The following is a 19,342-nucleotide window of genomic DNA, read 5'->3' on the forward strand; positions in this document are numbered from 1 at the left end:
TTACAGTTGTGGTGAGAAAGTTGGATGTTTCCAGTTTCTTAAATGTTTTAGTTTTTTGTAAATTGAATACCTTTGGGTTTAAGACTGTTGTTTGGATAAACACAAGTCATGTAAGCATTGTCAAAGCCTTACATTTGTGATGGATATGTTTTACAAAATTCCAATGTTTTTAAATGTTCCAAAAGAAGAAAAACAGCTCTGTAGATATATAAACATGCTTTATCCCTTACCCAGAAATAGAGCGTTGTCTGAGAACAGTCCTGTTTAGCTCGAACAGGACGTCGTGCAGACTCTGCTCCTCCGTGCGTTTCTTGGTCAGCTCCAGGATCTGGGTGCTGCGGCGGAACAGCTTGCTGGCGTAGCATGTAGCCGCCGCCGTCTCCATCTTGTCGCCTGTCAGGACCCAAACCTTCATCCCAGCCTTGTGCAGTGACTCGATGGTGTCTGCTGCTTTCTCCTGGAGCCTGCGCGTCAATAAGTCAATAAGTGTTTCAGCCGCCTCCAGTGGCGAAGGTTAAAGCATCCATCAGAACCTCAATCAATTAATTACAAACTGGTGATAACTCATCGATGCACGACCACCCCTGTTCCTGCCCATCAACAGTGTATCTAGGAGGGAGTCAAACTGTCAGGCAGCTGATCGATCAGCTAGGGAACACTACCCTGAAGTCTACCTTGTAAGAGCCAAAACGCGTCTACATTCAACACTGCCTTGATCTTTTTTTGCCCTCATGAGTCATTACTATACTTTGAAGACGGCTTCATGACTCATTAATCTTCCCCTTCTGTTCCCCTGCTGCTGCACTGTTTTTCAATCTTCCCCCTCCTCCCCCTTCCATTTCCATCTCTCTCTCCCACCTCCCTCTCTTTTTCTCTCGGGCGACCAACCTGTCCTCCACTGCTGTAGCGCCCAGAAGCACAAAGTCCCTCTCGATGATGTCATAGGCCTGCGCCAGCCTCTGCTCCCTGTCCTGCAGGGCCAGCTTGGCTTCGTTCAGGTGAAGACACGCCTCCTGGTAGTCGGACTCTGAGAGCTTTCGATAGGCGACACACAGAGTCCGCAGACCCTCCTGCGTTACAGAGAAGAAGAAAAAGATGGAGGGTCTTTACTGTATATAAGGATGCATTCATGCTACTTTATTTTGTCATTTATGTCACTTAGTTTTACTTAAATTGCTGTTACTAATTTTTTTGCCATGGTTGTGTACTTATTTGTCTTTATTTGGACTTTATTACTAATAATCATATTTCATTCCTTTTTTCATTCCATTCCATTGCAATGTAAATACTGTTATATTTGACTATATTTGTATTATATTTTTAATTATTTTTAATATTTGTTTCTAGTTCCCCACCTGTGTTTTTAATTCATGTTTTATGTACGCACCATGACGTCAAGTCAAATTCCTCGTATGTGTAAACCTGGTAATAAAACTGTTTCTGATTCTGATAATAATATGTGCTTTTTAAAGAAAATGTATATTGCATGTTTTTTACCTGCTATGCCACTTTTGCTGTAACACTGTAAATGTCCCCGCTGTGAGACTAATAAAGGTTGATTCTGATTCTAATAACTAGGCCTGAAACAATGCGTCATAAATCCCATTATATACTGTATTGGTTAAACTGTGCACTTACGACAGCATTCAGCTCCACCCGGGCTTTCACCTGCTCCACCTTCCCAGACACGATTCGGGGGAAAATGGACGAGTCTGCCCCCTTACAAAACAGCAGGTATTCTCCTGAGATCCAACACACACAAAAAACAGGTTCAAATAACTGCAAAAGAATTCAAGTGTCCAATCATGGATTTATAAAATGTAAGTAGAAAGAGTGTATTTCACCTGCGCTGGACTTGACTATGACGCTCATTCTCCTCCTGACAGAGTCAAAGTTCAGCACATGGAGCAGCTCAAACCTGAAGGAGAGACAGTGTTGGCATGACATGGGGTACTCTCTGTGACCTTTGTAATATCTTTTCAGATTTGTATTCATCTTCTTTTTTGGGTTTCTTCAACGTCTTGTGAATAGAATTGGATAAATCCACTTCAGGGCAGCTTTGATGTCCTCGCACACAGGTTGTACATTTTTGGTAAGTTCCTACTCTCTATGATTTGTCTGTTCCTCAGTTGTCAGTTAGGTCACTTTTTTGGACACAAAAATCGTATTTATTCAATCTTATTTAATTGTGGTTCTAAATGTAGGAGTATTTTCTGTGGTCTTTTTTGTATGATTCCTATTTTAACTGCAATTGTTTACTTTGAAAACTTGTTTCACTTGCCTGTACTTTTAATGATAACTCTTTTACCTTTGCTGCACCTTTATCTCCCTTTAAAGCACATCACATGACCCTGCTGTTTAAAACATGTCTTGCCCAGTTTGTATAAAAGGTCCAAAAAAATGTACATTTCCTTTGAATTGCTTAAAAACAGCACATGTGAGAATGTAACCTTTTGCCAAAGTCTTCACATCTGCTGGGTGCCCCCCCCCCCCCCACCCACCCCTCTCCCCTCTCAGCTCCCCTGCTTCCTTAAAATAGCTCAGTATTGACAGGCCACTGCAGAGAGTGATGGAGAGAGAGCTGCTTACATGAGCACTCCCTATGGATCAAAACACACTTCCCACAAAACCACTCTCTAATGGGATCTCGCTGCCTTTCATTCTTCAACATCAGTCGGAGCATTTTGATCTGATTGAGCAGTTTCTAAAAACAACCGTCTGCTCACTCTTTGATGGTTGTACTTTCTTTTCTGTGAGCTCTGTTGAACATGTAACACAATCCGAGAGCCCTTTCTCTCCAGGCGGCTGATGTATGACCACAACTCCATCAAATGAATTACTCCCACTTCATCTCCTGCGGTGTAACCACAGCAGACCTTTAAAGGACCAACCTTTCAATCTCATCTTCTTTGTTCAGGATCTCCATGTAGTTGTCTTTCAGTCTCAGATAGGTGTAACCCAGCCTGGCAACAAGAGTGAGGGGAAAGGGAGAAATTATTCATTTAGATCTGAGTATCAATATACACTTTACTCACATTCAAAGGTGTTGTGACGCATTGAGTGTAACCTGATCACAGCTCATACACTTACTACATCTGTGAAAGCAATAGGGCAGATCAACAAACTGTGATATGACATGTTGCACCGCGTGTCTTACTATACATGTGCCTCGGGTCACATCCTGACCAGAAATAGCTTGTGAAGCAAAAAATTGTTTTAGTGTGTTTACCTTTTCATTCCCTCCACCAACGCCACCTCATCCGGAGAGGAGGAGATGTAGAAGGAGGTGGGCCGGCCCTGGTGGATGCCCCTCTTGATGCTCTCCACCGTCTCCTCCTCCTTCACCTGCACCGTGTGACACAGACACAGCGCCCGGAAAAACAGATCCTCGTGTTCCTGCAGACACAAAGCCGTACATTAAACAGTAATCCACTGCAGCTTTTTTACTTTTAGGAATCCAAGGCTTCAGTCTAAGATGCATTATTAAAAAAAAATATAAAATTGCAAATCAAATCAAAATCAAATCAAATCAAGTTTTATTTATATAGCACATTTATAACTATTTTTGGTCGAGCAAAGTGCTGTACAAATAATAAAATACCCTACAGTAAAGACATTTTACAGCTAATACAACAGCACAGTTTGTTCAGAATATCAGTATGAGAATAATACGAAACAGAATACCTGATACCAGAGGGGAAAGTTACATTGTTACAGCAGAAAAGAGCCAAAGACAGCTTAATGTTACCTAAGTAGCATGCATAACAATAAAAATAAATAATAAAAATAATATATATATATATTAAAGATTACAAAAAAGTTACACAATTTACAAAAAACACATCCTGTAACAGTTCTGAGGATTTAGCAGCCAGGTATATATTGCACAGTTATTAACGGCATATATATATATTGCACATATTGCACATAGTTGGTGGTTAACAACAAGGAGTGTTATAAGTTATTATTAGTCTGTGGTTTCCTCCATTTTGTATGAACTAATTCTGCAGTGTCTTGCAATTAAATATACATTGTTGGTGCTATAAAGTCATCACTGTCATCAGCCAGAATCACAGAGCAATAAAGCAGCATATCCATTTTCTTTCAAGTTTTCTGCACATTTTAATTTTCGCAGGGCGCTCTTTTCTCTCTCTCTGGTCATCTGTGGTGGCTTCTGCTGCTCGTGCTGACTACACAATTCTGCTCCTATTAAATCTAAACAAATCACTGTTGCTACAGGCAGAAATGCAAGGCTCATCACTTTTCTGTGCACCAGAGGACTTCTTCTCCATGTAAGACACAGCAAACACTTACGGTTTACAAAGAGGTTATAAACTGGATGTGCACGCCGCATCCCTTCTGTGTTTATCAGCAAAACAGACATTTGTTTGTATGAAAATGTCAGATATAATTACTTTAATGCTCCTCCTGCCTGAAAATGTGACATGTTAGTTAATCTACAACCGTCTTACTCACTTATATGTGAAGCTTTTTCTTTACTCTCCATCTCTATTTGAGTTAGCTCAGCCAAGAGTCTATTCAGGCTGGATTAAGAAGCCTGTTTACTTTGTCACACACACACACACACACACACACACACTTACTCTCCTATATCCTCCGGGTGAGGAGTCAATCATGTCTATACTGGAGGCAGCGCTGAGGATTTGGCCGTTGCAGATGGCATGTGGGATGTAGACGTTCCCATCGACGCAGCACTCAATAAACTCCATGTTGTTCTCCGTGAGAGTGCCTGTCTTATCAGTGAACACATACTCCACCTGGGAGGGAAGGAAGAGGGTAGGATAAGAGTGTGTCTTTAAATAGTTTACATGCAGATACTGTGTGTAAACGTCTGCGTCTCATGTACCTGTCCCAGCTCCTCGTTCAGATCCGAGGTGTTGACCTGAGCCCCCTCTCCCAGCTCCTCGTCGAACATTTCCTCATCCCATGTGATGAAATAGGAGCCCAGGAATTTTTGCATCTCCACCGTCACGTACATAGACACTGGGATGATGTAGTTAAATAAGACCATGAAGGCCAGGAAGTCTGTGAAGGCTCGGATCACCTGGAGTAAGGAGGGAAAGGGGGAAATTACTTTGTTATAATTCATTGTAGAGACCATTTTTTGGCACTACAATACAAACATTTTTTCAGACTATTAAAAGGTGACACAACACAACATGAAATGGTACACAATTAGCTTTAAAGGTGGGGTAGGTAAGTTTGAGAAACCGGCTCGAGATACACTTTTTGTTATATTCCATGGAATGCTCTTAACATCCCGATAGCAATGAATATCATTCCTAATAAATGTCATCTGTGGAAGCCGTAATACTGTAAAAAGCACAACCAATCATTTTAGCCGGCCCGGCTAAAATAACTGGATGGCCTACCTGCCTGTCAGCCTTCCATCGGGGCACAAACTTATCTCGTGCCCTCATTGGTCATGTGCGCGTTCGTGTGTTGGAGGAGGGGCTCTGTAAGGAAGTGGCAGATTTTCTCCGGTTGTGTTTTTTCAAATTCTAGCACACTCGAGCCGGTTTCTCAAAATTACCTACCCCACCTTTAAGAGAGAGTGTGATAATATTGAAGAATAAATATGTTCTGCATGTCATGAGTTTTTGATTCTTGTACTGTCGACCTAGTAATTTGAAATGTTGAAGATATCCTGTTAACTTAGTTTTGTCTCATTAATTTATTTATTTACTTGTATTTTGTGTGAGTAGATATTGTCCTCTCATCATACTGTTGTGTAATTTACAATATATGTTTATCTCTTGCCTGTACAACATTTAAATAAATAAAAAATACATGATGTTGGTGTACGGACCACATGTCGCTGGCGCTCGTTCTCCGTCCTGTGGTTGTACCAGGGCTCGTCTCTGTCTGGAGACCACTGCCAGGCGTATTTCAGAACCGTGTTGATGACCGCTTTACTGATCAAGATGAACAGGTACACTATGAGGAAGGCATTCATCGACCTGCAGAGAGAGAGGGCACAGATCAGGAGGAGGGAACAGGGAATGTATAAACCATACTATTAAATTGAAGAGTGTGGACGTGGATCATACTTTTCTACAGCGGAGCGCTTCTGAGATTTAGACTGATAATTAAGCGCCATCTTAGTCTCCATACCAGTGTAGACTGCAACAGCTGAGGGGAGATAACAAAGAGGTTATCAAGAAACGATTGATATCAGCCTCATAGCTCAAACATTCAAGAGATATTAAACAGTGAATCTGCTTGTTACCATAAATATGTTGTGTGTTCTTCAGTGTGGCTCCTCTGAGGAGCAAATTCTCCGCCCCAAGTGGTCTGCAGGAAAGAAACAGAATGTTTTCATTGAGAAAAAACAATAAATGCATTTGATGAATTGAGAAAGACAGTTGGCCTTGTCAATAAACGTTACACTAACAAATACAATTAATAACCTTTCTAGGATAAAAAGTACACTCACCTAGCCACTGGCTCTTCTTTGTCCTTGTAAATATTAATGCGTCCCACAAATCTGCAAGAGGAAAGAAAATCACAGCACAATGAAAGTCAGACAAGAAACAGTTGTGCATTATAGAAAAATAATATTAAATAAATACTACTACTTTAATACCACTAAGAATAAGAATAATCCTTATTTATATAGCACCTTTCAAACATAATAACAAAGTGCTTTCCATTAAAACAGAACACATTCAATACACACAGAAAATAAAGAAAGCAACCAAACACATAATAAAACCCAGAGAGTAATGCAAACAAAAAGTAATACAAAAGAAAGTAAATCACATGAAAGGTAAGTGATTTCAAAGACCAGACAGAGTCATGTGAACGAAGATGCATCAGTGATTGGTGTCACACTCACTTGTAGAGGTCAGGCTGTGGTTGTTCACATTCGATGGTGGCGTGTAGCGAGTCCACCTCCTGCTCCGTTCTAAAGGCCAGGGTATCTTGTACAGCATAATAGGTCTGAGATAGGAGGGTGGAGGAAGGGGGAAGAAGAAGACAACAGAGGGAAATGTCACCCGCAGCCACTAATGAGAGCAGGGTTCATCTGGCGACCGCAGTACGGCTTCTGGCAGATTTTCTAAACGACTGAGCGAGGCGGGGTGGTGAGCATAGAACAGCATGGCGGGGGGGGGGGGGGGGGGGGGGGGGCGCTCATCAGGGGGTCGGCCCGAGGGTGAGTGTGAGGAGAGAGGCTGTAGTACTCCACCATACGCTCTGGGATACTAATATATGTGTGTGTGTGTGTGTGTGTGTGTGTGTGTGTGTGTGTGTGTGTGTGTGTGTGTGTGTGTGTGTGTGTGTGTGTGTGCTAAGCCATGCGTGTGAGTGACAGCGATGAACATCAGAGTAGAAGCGCAAATATGAAATGCCACATGTGTGTCACTTACTGTATATCATTGTGCATCTCTGTGTCTGTGTTCATGTGTTGATTATTTTTCAAATCAATAAATCTGCGCATGATCATCTTGAATGATTGTTCTCAAAAAAGTGTCAGAAATGACTGAAAAAAGCCATCAAGCAATGGCTTCAAATTGTCTGAGACGACAAGATGAAAAAACAAAGATAGTTATTTGTGTTTTTTCAATCAATCACCAAATTCTTAGATTTTGAGAAACGGGAAGTGTTTGATATTTATTTCACTTGCTCAATTTGGCTTACATATCACCTAAAGACCTACTGAATCCCAATGATCCTGTTTTGGGATCAAAGATACTCAGTTTCAAATCCAGTAAAATATTAGAAAATCAAAAATCCTGAACTACTCTTTACACTTTGTGACGAGATTCTGACAAAAATCAGAGATATTCAGTTTATGCAATATACTGACTGCAGTGCTATATTAGTTGTTTAAATCATCAAACACATCAAATAAATGTAATCAATCAATAATGTACGGCAAAGAAAATCATTGAATTCTCAGATGTGACAAACTGGAAAGGGAATTGGACATTTTTATTTGAGATTAATTTTTGGGCCAGAGTTGAAAGGGGGGGGAAAAGACTGGATAACGTGTGGATTGGTTACTGGCTTGGATTCGAACCATGGTCCTCTGCAGCAGAGACTAATCCCAGTACATAGGCCACCAAATGGCTTTTAAATTAGCAAACACATGTTTTAAAGACCTACTAAATCCCAATGCTTTCCTGTTTTGAGATAAAGTTTTGAATCAAGTAGCATCATATATAAATCCCCCCCTGATGGGAGCACCTTGTGACTCGACTCCCCGTCCAGACTGGCGGTGGTGACGTAGCAGGTCCCGTCATGGCGGCTGGAGGAGAGCAGGATGAGGTCGCAGGGGAAAGTCTCGTCCTCCCTCACCACCACGATGTCCCCCACCTGACAGCAGGACACACACACAGGACACACATTAATGGCTTTCACATAAATAATAAATGAGTATTATGATGAGAGCCTCGGATAAACACAGTGAAAGACAGACAGACAGACCTGAGGGGAAACGTCTGCTCATTTTTTTTTTCCCCAAAGGATTGAGAAGTTGCATAACGGATTATGCGAGTGGAGCAGCTTAAACTCTGATAAATCCCATCTCCACGGTGACCATACACATGACACACGCTCTCTGATTTTGCATGATTAATATATTCATCATTATTCCTGCTCCCGATTCACACTCTAATCCTCTCTGTTTGATCTACAGGAGAGAGGAACCTTGGTACGGAGAACGCTGCAAGACACACAAAGGGAGACAGAGAGAGCGAGACAGAGCGAGAGAGAGAGAGAGAGAGAGAGAGAGAGAGAGAGAGAGAGAGAGAGAGAGAGAGAGAGAGAGAGAGAGAGAGAGTTTCTGTTTTCTGATGACAAATGTCTTTCCCCACTAATGGCATGAAGTGAACACTGCTGTTAAGCACAGTACACTTACTCAAGTACTTTACCTAATTACAAATGTGAGGTACTTTTTCTTGTATATCTCTATGTAATGCTCCACTCTGCTTCAATTTGGAAGCAAATATTGTACTTTTGGCTCCTGTACATTCATTTGTCAACAAAAGCTACTAGCTACTTTGCAGGTAAGTTTTATTCATACAAAAATATAAACCAATAATGAATTATGATGTGCTTTCATGGATTAAGATACCTGGCGACTAACTAACTCATTGAAGTTATCTCCAGCTTTACTGCTGCAAAATAAAAGTAATGTACACATAAAGGAATCCCTACTGGCCATTCTTTATAATGAGTATGAGTTTTTGAGTTTTTTGTTCTGCTACTCAAATTATAAAATAATGCTAATAACTTTGTACTTAAAGGTGGGGTAGGTAATTTTGGAGAAACCAGCTCGAGTGCGCTAGAATTAGAAAAAACACAGCCGGAAAGAATCTGCCACTTCCTTACAGAGCCCCTCCTCCAACACACACGAATGCACACATGAGGATGATGAGGGCACGAGATGAGTTTGTGCACAGATGGAAGGCTGACAGGCAGGTAGGCCATCCAGTTATTTTAGCCGGGCCGGCTAAAATGATTGGTCGTGCTTTTTACAGTACTACGGCTTCCACAGATGACATTTCTTTATGGATTTGTTGTCAAAGCACTTAAGATATTCATTGCTATCGGGATGTTAAGAGCATTCCATGGAATATAACAAAAAGTGTATCTCGAGCCGGTTTCTCAAACTTACCTACCCCACCTTTAAATAAATAAATGAATTAATTAATAAATACATAAATTAATAAACAAGTAAAATAAATAAATGAATGCAGGACTTAAACTTAAACAGGACTAAAATAATGTTTGTATATCTATTTGTGAGATCATTTCAGACAAGGACTTTGCCATGAGTAATTATTTTTTTGTTCTGGATTGTTAATGATGTGTTTGGCTTAATAATGGTTAATAGTACGATCATTTGTGTTTCACTTCCGTACTTGATTGTTAATAACATGAGATGATTTGCTTTGTTTATGTAGTATGTATGTGGCTATAGTGTGCAGCTGTGTGTTTGACTGTATGTGAGTGGACCCCAGAAATAATAGCCCATGCTTATGCTAGTGCTAAAAGGGATCCTAACAAAGTCATAGAGACCTACACTACTGTATTACTAATTCGTCCACCTCTGCTGCTACGGCAACACATACTATAAGACTCTGTAACCTTTAAAGCAGGGCGCTTTATTCTACTCTGACCCTCAACATCCCACACACTCTGTGCACGCTTGACAGGAGAAGCAGACGCAGCAGAATTACATGTACCTGCACTCATTAAATACCCTCCACACAATGCTGAAGGCAGACTGAGATACAGCGTAGTATCTAAACATCTACATAGGAGCTGCTGAGCTCGACACTCCCGTCATGTTCTCTGACACCTCCGCTTTATTCACGCTGCGCTGACATGAGATACATATCTGCAGATTAATATGCAGCTCAGTGAAGCTGCTTCCTGTTTTTCCTCAAGAAATATTAATCTGCTTCCATAAATACTGTAGGAGTACTCAATTAAGAAAATAGTATGAATGGGCGTCTTACTCTGTTATAGCACACTATTCATGGTGCTAAGAACTCAGATCTTTTCCTTAAAGTAGCAACACCAAATTGAGGGAATAACAACATTGAAAATCTTTCTTAAGTAAAAGTACACAAGTATTACAAGTATAGGCATCAAATAAACTACAAAGTACCAAAAGCAACAGTATTCGGTAAGCATATAGGCCCAATTTAGAATCATACGAGTTACTGGATTATGATTATAAATCCATGAATGTGTTTATTGCAGCTGGTAAAAGTGGTGCTCATTTTAATCATGTGTTTATTGCTGTTGGATATTTTGTATACCTATGTTAGCAGCTGTTTGCGCAAAGCATCGTGTAACAGTCATAGCAATTGAATGATGTGTAAAGATAGAAACACAAGTTGTATCCAGATGAAATGTCATCAATGACCGTGGCTAGAGTGTTGTCTTACGAGGCGCAAAGACAACACTACTCTAAGTGTATTTTAGGAAGTGGATCATAAGTTGGAGCGTTGAGATCGATTTCCATGTCAGAAGCAGGAGAAGTCAAAAGATGTGGAGGCCGGGGGGGTCGTTTGTGTGAATAAAGGAGACTAAACAGTGTCTCCTGAAACAGTAATACTGAACTCAGGATCAAATATCTGTATTACATCAAATCTGTCATGCGTGGCTATGCAATTAAACATAGGAAACCGTTTAAACGTACTATTTTAAAGCAACATACGGCAAGGTATAGTCGATGCTATTGCAGAAAATGCGGATCCTAAATAGAATCGAACATGGGTTTTGATATTATATAAGTCTGATGGATTATAAGCCACTTTCTAGAATGAGACTGATACCAAAGAGTGATCTGCGGTTGCATCAGACTGACATAAGAGAGCGTCACAGGATGATGACAGGAATATCCTCTCTCATGAAATACATCAGTCCTGGGAACCTGCCAAAGGGGCTTCCCGCACGGTGCACAAGGGGACACTATAATTGTTCCTCTACTACAGTTTCATGGCAATTAATTGGTGGGAAAGACAAGCGAGAGGCCAGAGAGGAAGGAAACAAAGTTAGAGAGGGCTGCGGCTAGAAAGAGAAAGGGGGGAGTTGAGAGTTTTTAGAAAGTGGGCTATGCAGCAGCACTGTAGCGTTGTTTTTTAGCCTCAGGTGCTACACTGCTCTAATGAGGCCATTCTTACCCGTAGCTTGTGACTTTGAGTCCTCACCACCTTCCCCTGCTGCACCACGTCCACCGGACACTCGTTTATAGAGCAGTCAGCCTTGTGTCGGAGCCAGTCCTCGTAGCCCTGAGAGAGAGAGAGGGAGAGAGAGAGGGAGAGAGAGAGGGGAGAGAGAGAGGGAGAGAGAGGGAGAGACAGAGGGAGACAGAGGGAGAGAGAGGGAGAGACAGAGGGAGACAGAGGGAGAGAGAGGGAGATCAGAATCAGAATCAAGTTTATTGCCAGGTACGCTTACACATACAAAGAATTGTCTTTGGTTTATGACGGTACAAACATGAACAACATAAGAAAATAGGTTGTAACAGAAGGTCAAAAATATAACGATTATAAAAATCAAGTATTTACACCAAAAAAACTCAGTACAATGAATATATGACAATATATGACAAACTGCAATGTGTTGTAATTTAAAGTGGAGGGCTGTGCAGAAATGTGTGCAGAGAAGTGCAAAATATTCAGGGAGATGAACATGGCTCACAGTATTAAAAGATCACGGTCACATGATGTGCATTAATGTAATCGTAATGTAGATCGTAAGGAAAAAGGAAGAGAAAGCCAAAGTGTTTGTTGGCTGTGACGAAGATAACTTCGTCACTGTGGACTGACGGCTTCAGGCCTTGTATATTGCACATGTGTTTTATTTTGAAAAGTGTTCCCCCTCCCGTTTTTTCTGTTGCTCCTGATTATGTTCACCTGGTGCCCTGTGTTGTCTCCTCCCCCCTCACCTGTGTCTTCTTGGGTTAATTAGTGTGGCTCTGTGTTTCCTGTTTTGTTGGGTGTGTGAGATCCTTGTGGCTGGTGACTGTGCTCACGGGAACAGCAAGATTGAGGCTGTGTCCTGTGCTCGAATTTAATAAATGCCCACACCGGGTTATATTTTTGGACGTTCTGCCTCTGCCTCCTTGCTTAGTCGGGCCGCTCAATTGTCGGCTTCACATTGGCAATGGGGGAAGCAGAGAGTATAGATTATTGTGCGTAGTATGAGATCAAGAGACGGAGCGGAAGAGGTGAAAGTCATGCGCTGTCATTAATTAGCATTGTGTTCCCTGAGCTTGACCCGTTTTCTGGATTTCTCGCCAAATGTCAAGTTTTTTTAGATTTATGTCCAAGTAACGCTCAGGCTTCCTTAGCCAGAACAGCTCTATCTATCACTGATACTTCCCCATCAGAAGCGGAGCGCGGTAGAGAGGATGCTTCTCCTGGGGGCTCGAGTGATTAACAGAGGAGACCATTCATTATCATATTTCTCACATCACCAGACACATTCAATGGCATGTCCTTTCACTGAGAGAGGAATGTGTATATACAGATAATAGAGCAGCCGGTTCGTAGAGTGTGTGTGTGTGTGTGCAAGTTGGTGTGTGTGAGCGGGGTTCTGTGCGGGAAATATTTCTTGGAAATGTGAGCGTGTTGGTGTGTGTCCTACCTGTTTTATTGCGGTGACGGTGATAACGAAGAAGAGGGGCAGGCCGCTGGTGACTGGGCTGGTGGGGGTGTCGATGATGAGCTGCAAAGAGAGAGGAAGAGTGTGAGGAAGGTGCAGGGGATGAAGATGAAGGGGGGGACAACATAGAGGACGCCAAGTAATGCAACATTGAGTAAGGAAGTACAGCAGGACTTATAAACGCTTCTGTAATAAGGAATCAAGCGCCAATCTGGCAACGTTTATGTCTCCAAGTAATCAAATCTTGCTTGATATGCTCCATCTGTTCTTACAAGAAATATCCATTCTGGGATAGTTAACTTGTACATTTTTTCCCACTACTTTTTAGAGACATTTGTAGAAAGTAATAAAAGCAAAGTAGCAGCTTTCAGTCGACTTAGAGAAACATCGCTGCTATGTGCCATGCCCAGTTTGACCCATTTGGAAAGTGCAGTATTTCACATGTTACTGATAAAACACACAGCAACAAAGACTTAAGCTCTGGCTGTGTTGCAGTGTGGTTTATCAAGGTGATGCTGGTAAATAAATTGTTCTATCCTTCTCCTCTGTGATGAGTTTGTCCTTGTATTCAGCATTTGGTGCAATATACTGTAGTGGCTCAAGGAAATAAGCTGCTTCTCTTTGATTGTAATTTCGAAAGACACACACTGGGTAGTACAGCACTCATTTTCAGCATAATATGATGTTAGCAACTTCAAGTTATTCTGGTAATCATTTGTAACCTTAAACACTGGTGCAGGATTTAACTGGTCATCAAAAAGCAATGAAAACATGGTTTGAACTGATGTCATGTCATTAGTGATTGTAACCCTCTAAGAAACCGGTTAAATGTGGTTGTATGTGAGGAAAAAACATGTCTTTCTTTGAGAAACTATGATAAAATGTCACTAACGGACTTCACAAATGACGGTGTAGTATTATTGGATGAACTGCTATGAATTTTGCTACAGAGATTGATGTTCCAAGTAAATTCAAGCAAACTTCACCAAATAATCTGCAGTGTAAAAATGTTTTTACCAGGTTTTTTGGTTTCCCCAGAAACAATAACAAGTAAGTCACTGTGCACCAGCTAGAGAGTTTGCAGTTCTGTGCCAAATAAATTGAAACCAGCTTCTCAATTATGAGAAGAGTCTTGCAAAAACATCAGCAACCTAATGTATATTTGAACATTAACGTATTAAAAATGGGGCTATGTTCAGCTGTCAAATGCCTCCAGCTGCCATTAATATATCCTGATGCTAAGCCATGCACTTTCATTTTTAAGTAAGGCCATTAAAAAAGGTAGGTATTCAGAAAATGAATGCATAAAATAGAACTAGTAATACATTGTTGGATAGTTTGTATTTAACTAATGGACAGCTGGGAGAGTATTTCCTTTGTGTTCTAAGGTTGAATAAAATGAGGTGGAAAAATGATCACTGGTTTTAATGAAATCTCACCTGGACCAGAAATATAACCAAGAAGTAGAAGTTAGCGATCCTTCTGAACTGCTCGAATAAATTCTTGGGGATGAAGTTCCAGAAGGTGTACTGTGGGACAGAGCGACAGAGTTATTCTCACGCACATAATATAAAAAAACAGAAAAAGGAAAAACAACAGCACGAGAGAAACGGTGGCGCACAGCTTGACGAAAAACTAGCGAAGTGAAATGTGTCATCCTTAAAAACATGGCCACAAAAGAGATTACATGGTTGTCTCAATATAAGAGGAAGGCGCGGCATGATGATGAACAATGCTTCGGCTGTGACTCGGGGGGGGGGGGGGGGGCTGAGGCTCGCTCACCTTGGAGGAGACGATGCGGTTGTCGGGGTAACGCTGAGGGATGTAGGCCTCAGCTCCCGGAGGAGGCTCTTTATGGCCGATGTACACCGTCCGACTGTCCACCCAGATCTCCTCCCCCACACACTGACGGAGAGAGAGATATATGTAGAGTTATAAATAGCAATACAGGTGGAGAGAGAAAAAAACGGGGTTAAATCACACTGTGTCGCCTTGGTGATGCGTTTCCTTACAACTTCTATTATTATTATGGAATATAACAGCACTTATAGTTATTACACGTTGACATCCATCATTTCAGACCTTACAATAAATCAAAACCATGCTTTTGTTCAATGGAGTACTGTGAAAATATATACATTTATAGTTTTTAATTATCTGATGTTGCTTGTTGATGTTTTTTTTTAAAAAGATGACATATTATGATAATTTTCAGGTTTCATATCAGTATGTTGTTCCTCTACTGTGACATGTCTCCATGCTTTAATGTTCAAAAAGCTCTTTATTTTTCTCATACTGCCTGTGCTGCAGCACCTCTTTTCACCCTCTGTCTGAAACCAGAGCCCAGTCTGCTCTGATTGGTTAGCTGGCCAGCTCTGTTGTGATTGGTCAACCGCTTAGAGATGTCCCGCCGCTTAGCCTATCACGTACAATGTGTTGGAGTGCTAACCAATAGAAACGCGAGTGTTACATAGTGATGTCACCGTTCTCAGCACTAACAACACTAATGCTGGAATAATTGATTAGTTAATGAATAAATCACCAAGCAGATTTGTTAAATTAGGTCATTTATCAAGCAGAAAAGCCAAAATTCCCTAGTTTCAGTTCTCAGACCCTATTTAGATATTGTATTATGATTATATAAGTACAGTGCCGTGTCTGCATAGCCAACTGTTTGGCTTGTGGTATTTCTATTTGCAGCTTTCTCTTAAACCGCTCATCCAAACAATTTCACACCCGACACTGAACTTCCTTGGGTCCTCCTCAGCAATGCCCACCAAGAGAGTAGAGTGAAAATGTACAGTTGTTGATACATATGAAGGAAAGACATACAGAAACTTAGATTTTAAACATTAGATTTTGGGCTATTGGTCAAACAAACCAACAACAATCAAAACTGAGATGGAAATACATCATATCTGTGGTTACAAATACTCTATAATTAAATAAAAAATTAAAACATGTATAGTGATTGTTTTATAAGAAGTTGAGCCCAAAACAACATCTCATCAAATTCCTTACATATGTAATTTTTTTAATTTTGTATTAATTAAGAATGAAGTATTATGAAGTAGCCTAACTGTCATGGATGAGAAGTGCAGTCAAGAAACAAAACGTTACACAAGAGTGCAACACGACTTTTAACAAACACCCTGGCCGACAGCAGCCGACAGAAGGAAGAGTGTGTGTTTGTTGATGTGTGTACGTTGGATCGGCTCTGAGTCACACAAGTGTGGATGTATCTGTTTACTCCTTCCTGCCGGACTCTTCGCTCTGCATTACTCTCACACACAGACACAAAACAACACTGTTGGTTTTTACTATGATTCCTTGACAAAAATGTATGAAAGCAGATTGGCTGGTGCATGCAAGCCTCCATCTCAGTCCATCTCTCATCTATACATCTAAGAAGCTCCCCGGGGGAATAACAGTGTGCATTCTGGGAGTTTACCCCAAGGTGTCCTTCATTTAACAATATTGTGGAAATAGAGCTCTCAAAAGAAAAAACACGAGTCAAGAGAGCACGGCGTTCAGCTGTTTGTTTCCATCTGGCTTCCTACATGGCTCTAATGCTTTTGCCAGAGCGGGCAGTGTGAGCCTTTGGCAGAGCAGCCGGCCCGACACAGCGCGAAGCTGAAGTGTTGACCATCAGCAAAAAGTTCTGGAACAAGCATTTCATGGGGAGCAGCGCTTCACTGCTTAAAATGTCCTCAACATTTTGGCAGAGGTGTCGTTAATCCCTGCCAAAGACCAAATCTTTCATTGTTCACAAGTCTCCTCAGCAACCTTGTAGATTCAAACATGTTTTTTTTAAAGCTGGAATAAACTTTGCTTTGAAATCAAAACAAATGATGTACTAACACTCCAAAGCAATAAGAGAGTATTTGATGTTGAATCGCAAGAGTGAAAAGCTCTGAGTCACACATCTAAACTTATCCACAATGATCAACAGGCACTTGGCAGTCGGATATAAATAGAGTAACAGGACTTGAGACCCCTCCAAAACATTAGGGGGAGAAACATGACCCGGAGAGATACAGTGAAATGGAAAGAGAGCAAGATAATAAGACAGACAGAAAAAGTGCAGCTGATTGAAGAGGGGCGAGAAACAAGAGCAAGTGACTGAAATGAAGACGATGCGAAAGGAACGTTTGTTGAGATACAAAAGAAAGCGTTACAAAGTAAGATTTGGTTGTAGAAATTTCAGATACGTAAACTAGATGATTTAGCACTAGTTATTTTGGTAAATGTCATGCTCATAGGTCTCACAACTGTGTCAAAAATAACTTCCTCGGCTCTGTTCCCAATACATAAATTACCCTGCTTAACAATATGTTAGTCAGATCATACTTGTCTAGTTTAGAGGTTGTTGTGGACATTGTGATCTTTATACCAACAGACCTTTATGATTTGTCAATAATTTGTCTTTTTAATGGTTAATCCAATAATAAAAAGGGTTCAAAAACACAGTTGAGTAAAGTGCAAATTCAAATTAAACATATGCCAAAAGTTAAGAGTTTTTCGCATTTATTTTCCTGATGAATAACTGAGATGATTAATTGATTATAAAACTGAATTCAGAGACATTTTTCTGTCCTTGTTATTATCATGATAACAATACATCATATCTACTGTGTTACACAACGACTTCTATTTCAAACATTTCTTCATCCTCTAGTCTCTGATCCGTCCTGTCATATTTCTATCTGCACTGTTTTCCCTCTTTTGTTCCCTCCATCTCCGGCAGTGTGTGCCACACTCTGACAGTGTGACAGTGGGAGAAAGACTCAGAGAGATTGCATTGTGGTTTGTAGTTATCTGATCATTAATCCTCACTGATCCGTATCAACCCCTGGTCCACTGTTCTCTCCTCACTCCGCCGCTCCATCAGACAAAGTGGCTGGCTGGTTGGTTGTGGGACATGGAAGCTTTGTCTTTATTAACACTGAAAAAGCCTCCGAGCAGCGAGGCTGGTCTTACATCACACTCCATCATCAAGTATCCCACCACTGCAACTTCTCCTTTCATGTTTCTGGTGATCTAAGTTTTGAACTGTTTGAACTCTGGAATTGGGCCGTCATAAAGCTCAGTTGGTAGAACTTGAGGCCCATGAACTGGGGATGGTTCCCCAAGTGGATGACCCGGGTTCGGATCCGGCCTAGGATCATTTGTCACATGTAATCCTTTCTGTCTCCCCCCTTTAACAGTGTCACTTGAATAAAGGCATTGGTGGCCCGAAAATATCTTTTAAAAAAACACTCTGGATTAGGGCGGGGACATTTTTTACTATATCAAATATGTTTGACCAAATACCCCGATATCGATATTGCAACAATATTGTAGGCTTGACTATTGGTGCTTTCCTAACATGTGTACAGAATGAGATGTTGAATAATCATCAGTATATATATATTTATTTATATATATATATATATAATGTCTAAAATATTAAACTTTGATCATATTATTATTTATTTTTCAATGATATTGAGAATAATGATGCACAAAGGATTGTTCCCTCCAATAAAATCCTATTGCAATTGCAATATTAGTCAAAATAATTGCAATTAGTTATTTTCGTCCCAATCATGCAGCCCTAGTAAAGACAAATCTGTAATATTCAAAACAAATTCATCACTTTACTATATTACCACCTTTAAAACCAGGAAAAGACTACACAGTATCTACTGACATATCACAAAATTCATATTATATCAATATATTACCGAGCCCCACAGAAAAGAAACAGGTCTGATAGTTTTAAGGTTTAGAGACACACACAACCTCTGTAGTTGTGACCTTTCCCCACTGTGTTTCTACCGTAGCACTTTACAGAATAATGGATGTGAATATCTTCATTGTGGGAAAGCGACCCTTGACGCTGACGCTGCCATGATCTATCCCTATGGTGCAGCTCCTTTTTGCTGCAGAGGTGTAATAAAAGGTATACACCATTAACTGGTCTGATTGAATGGTCATGTCTCATCCCTGCTCGACTGTCCTGCCATGCTGTGCTGCCGGAGCACAGCGCATGTTGAGCAGCATCGCTCATTAACTCCCTGATCAAATGTCTCTGACTGAGCTCTTCCTTAATGAACTACTCATGTTAACTGTACAGAGGAAGTGAAAACATACAAACCATGATATCACAACAACAGGATGTGGTAGAATTAAGTCAATAGAGTATCAATGT

The 19,342-nt window shown here is 40.8% G+C and overlaps 1 protein-coding gene across 1 annotated transcript in view; it reads right to left on the reverse strand.

The window, feature by feature from the left end:
• LOC117481242 (probable phospholipid-transporting ATPase IH) overlaps positions 1-19,342 on the reverse strand; it is a 36,278-nt gene that overhangs the window by 9,790 nt on the left and 7,146 nt on the right. Inside the window, exons 2-19 of the mRNA XM_034128868.1 lie at positions 14,932-15,054; positions 14,589-14,678; positions 13,132-13,212; positions 11,664-11,771; positions 8,212-8,340; positions 6,860-6,963; positions 6,458-6,508; positions 6,251-6,315; positions 6,072-6,153; positions 5,831-5,981; positions 4,868-5,065; positions 4,605-4,778; positions 3,230-3,396; positions 2,892-2,963; positions 1,845-1,918; positions 1,639-1,742; positions 889-1,070; positions 231-464 (exon numbers count right to left, since the gene is read on the reverse strand). Of these exons, the coding sequence (XP_033984759.1) occupies positions 231-464; positions 889-1,070; positions 1,639-1,742; positions 1,845-1,918; positions 2,892-2,963; positions 3,230-3,396; positions 4,605-4,778; positions 4,868-5,065; positions 5,831-5,981; positions 6,072-6,153; positions 6,251-6,315; positions 6,458-6,508; positions 6,860-6,963; positions 8,212-8,340; positions 11,664-11,771; positions 13,132-13,212; positions 14,589-14,678; positions 14,932-15,054 (2,189 nt within the window). The remainder of the gene's footprint in view (positions 1-230; positions 465-888; positions 1,071-1,638; positions 1,743-1,844; positions 1,919-2,891; positions 2,964-3,229; positions 3,397-4,604; positions 4,779-4,867; positions 5,066-5,830; positions 5,982-6,071; positions 6,154-6,250; positions 6,316-6,457; positions 6,509-6,859; positions 6,964-8,211; positions 8,341-11,663; positions 11,772-13,131; positions 13,213-14,588; positions 14,679-14,931; positions 15,055-19,342) is intronic.

This window comes from Trematomus bernacchii, unplaced genomic scaffold (genome assembly GCF_902827165.1).
Source record: "Trematomus bernacchii unplaced genomic scaffold, fTreBer1.1, whole genome shotgun sequence".
Lineage (NCBI taxonomy): Eukaryota > Metazoa > Chordata > Actinopteri > Perciformes > Nototheniidae > Trematomus > Trematomus bernacchii.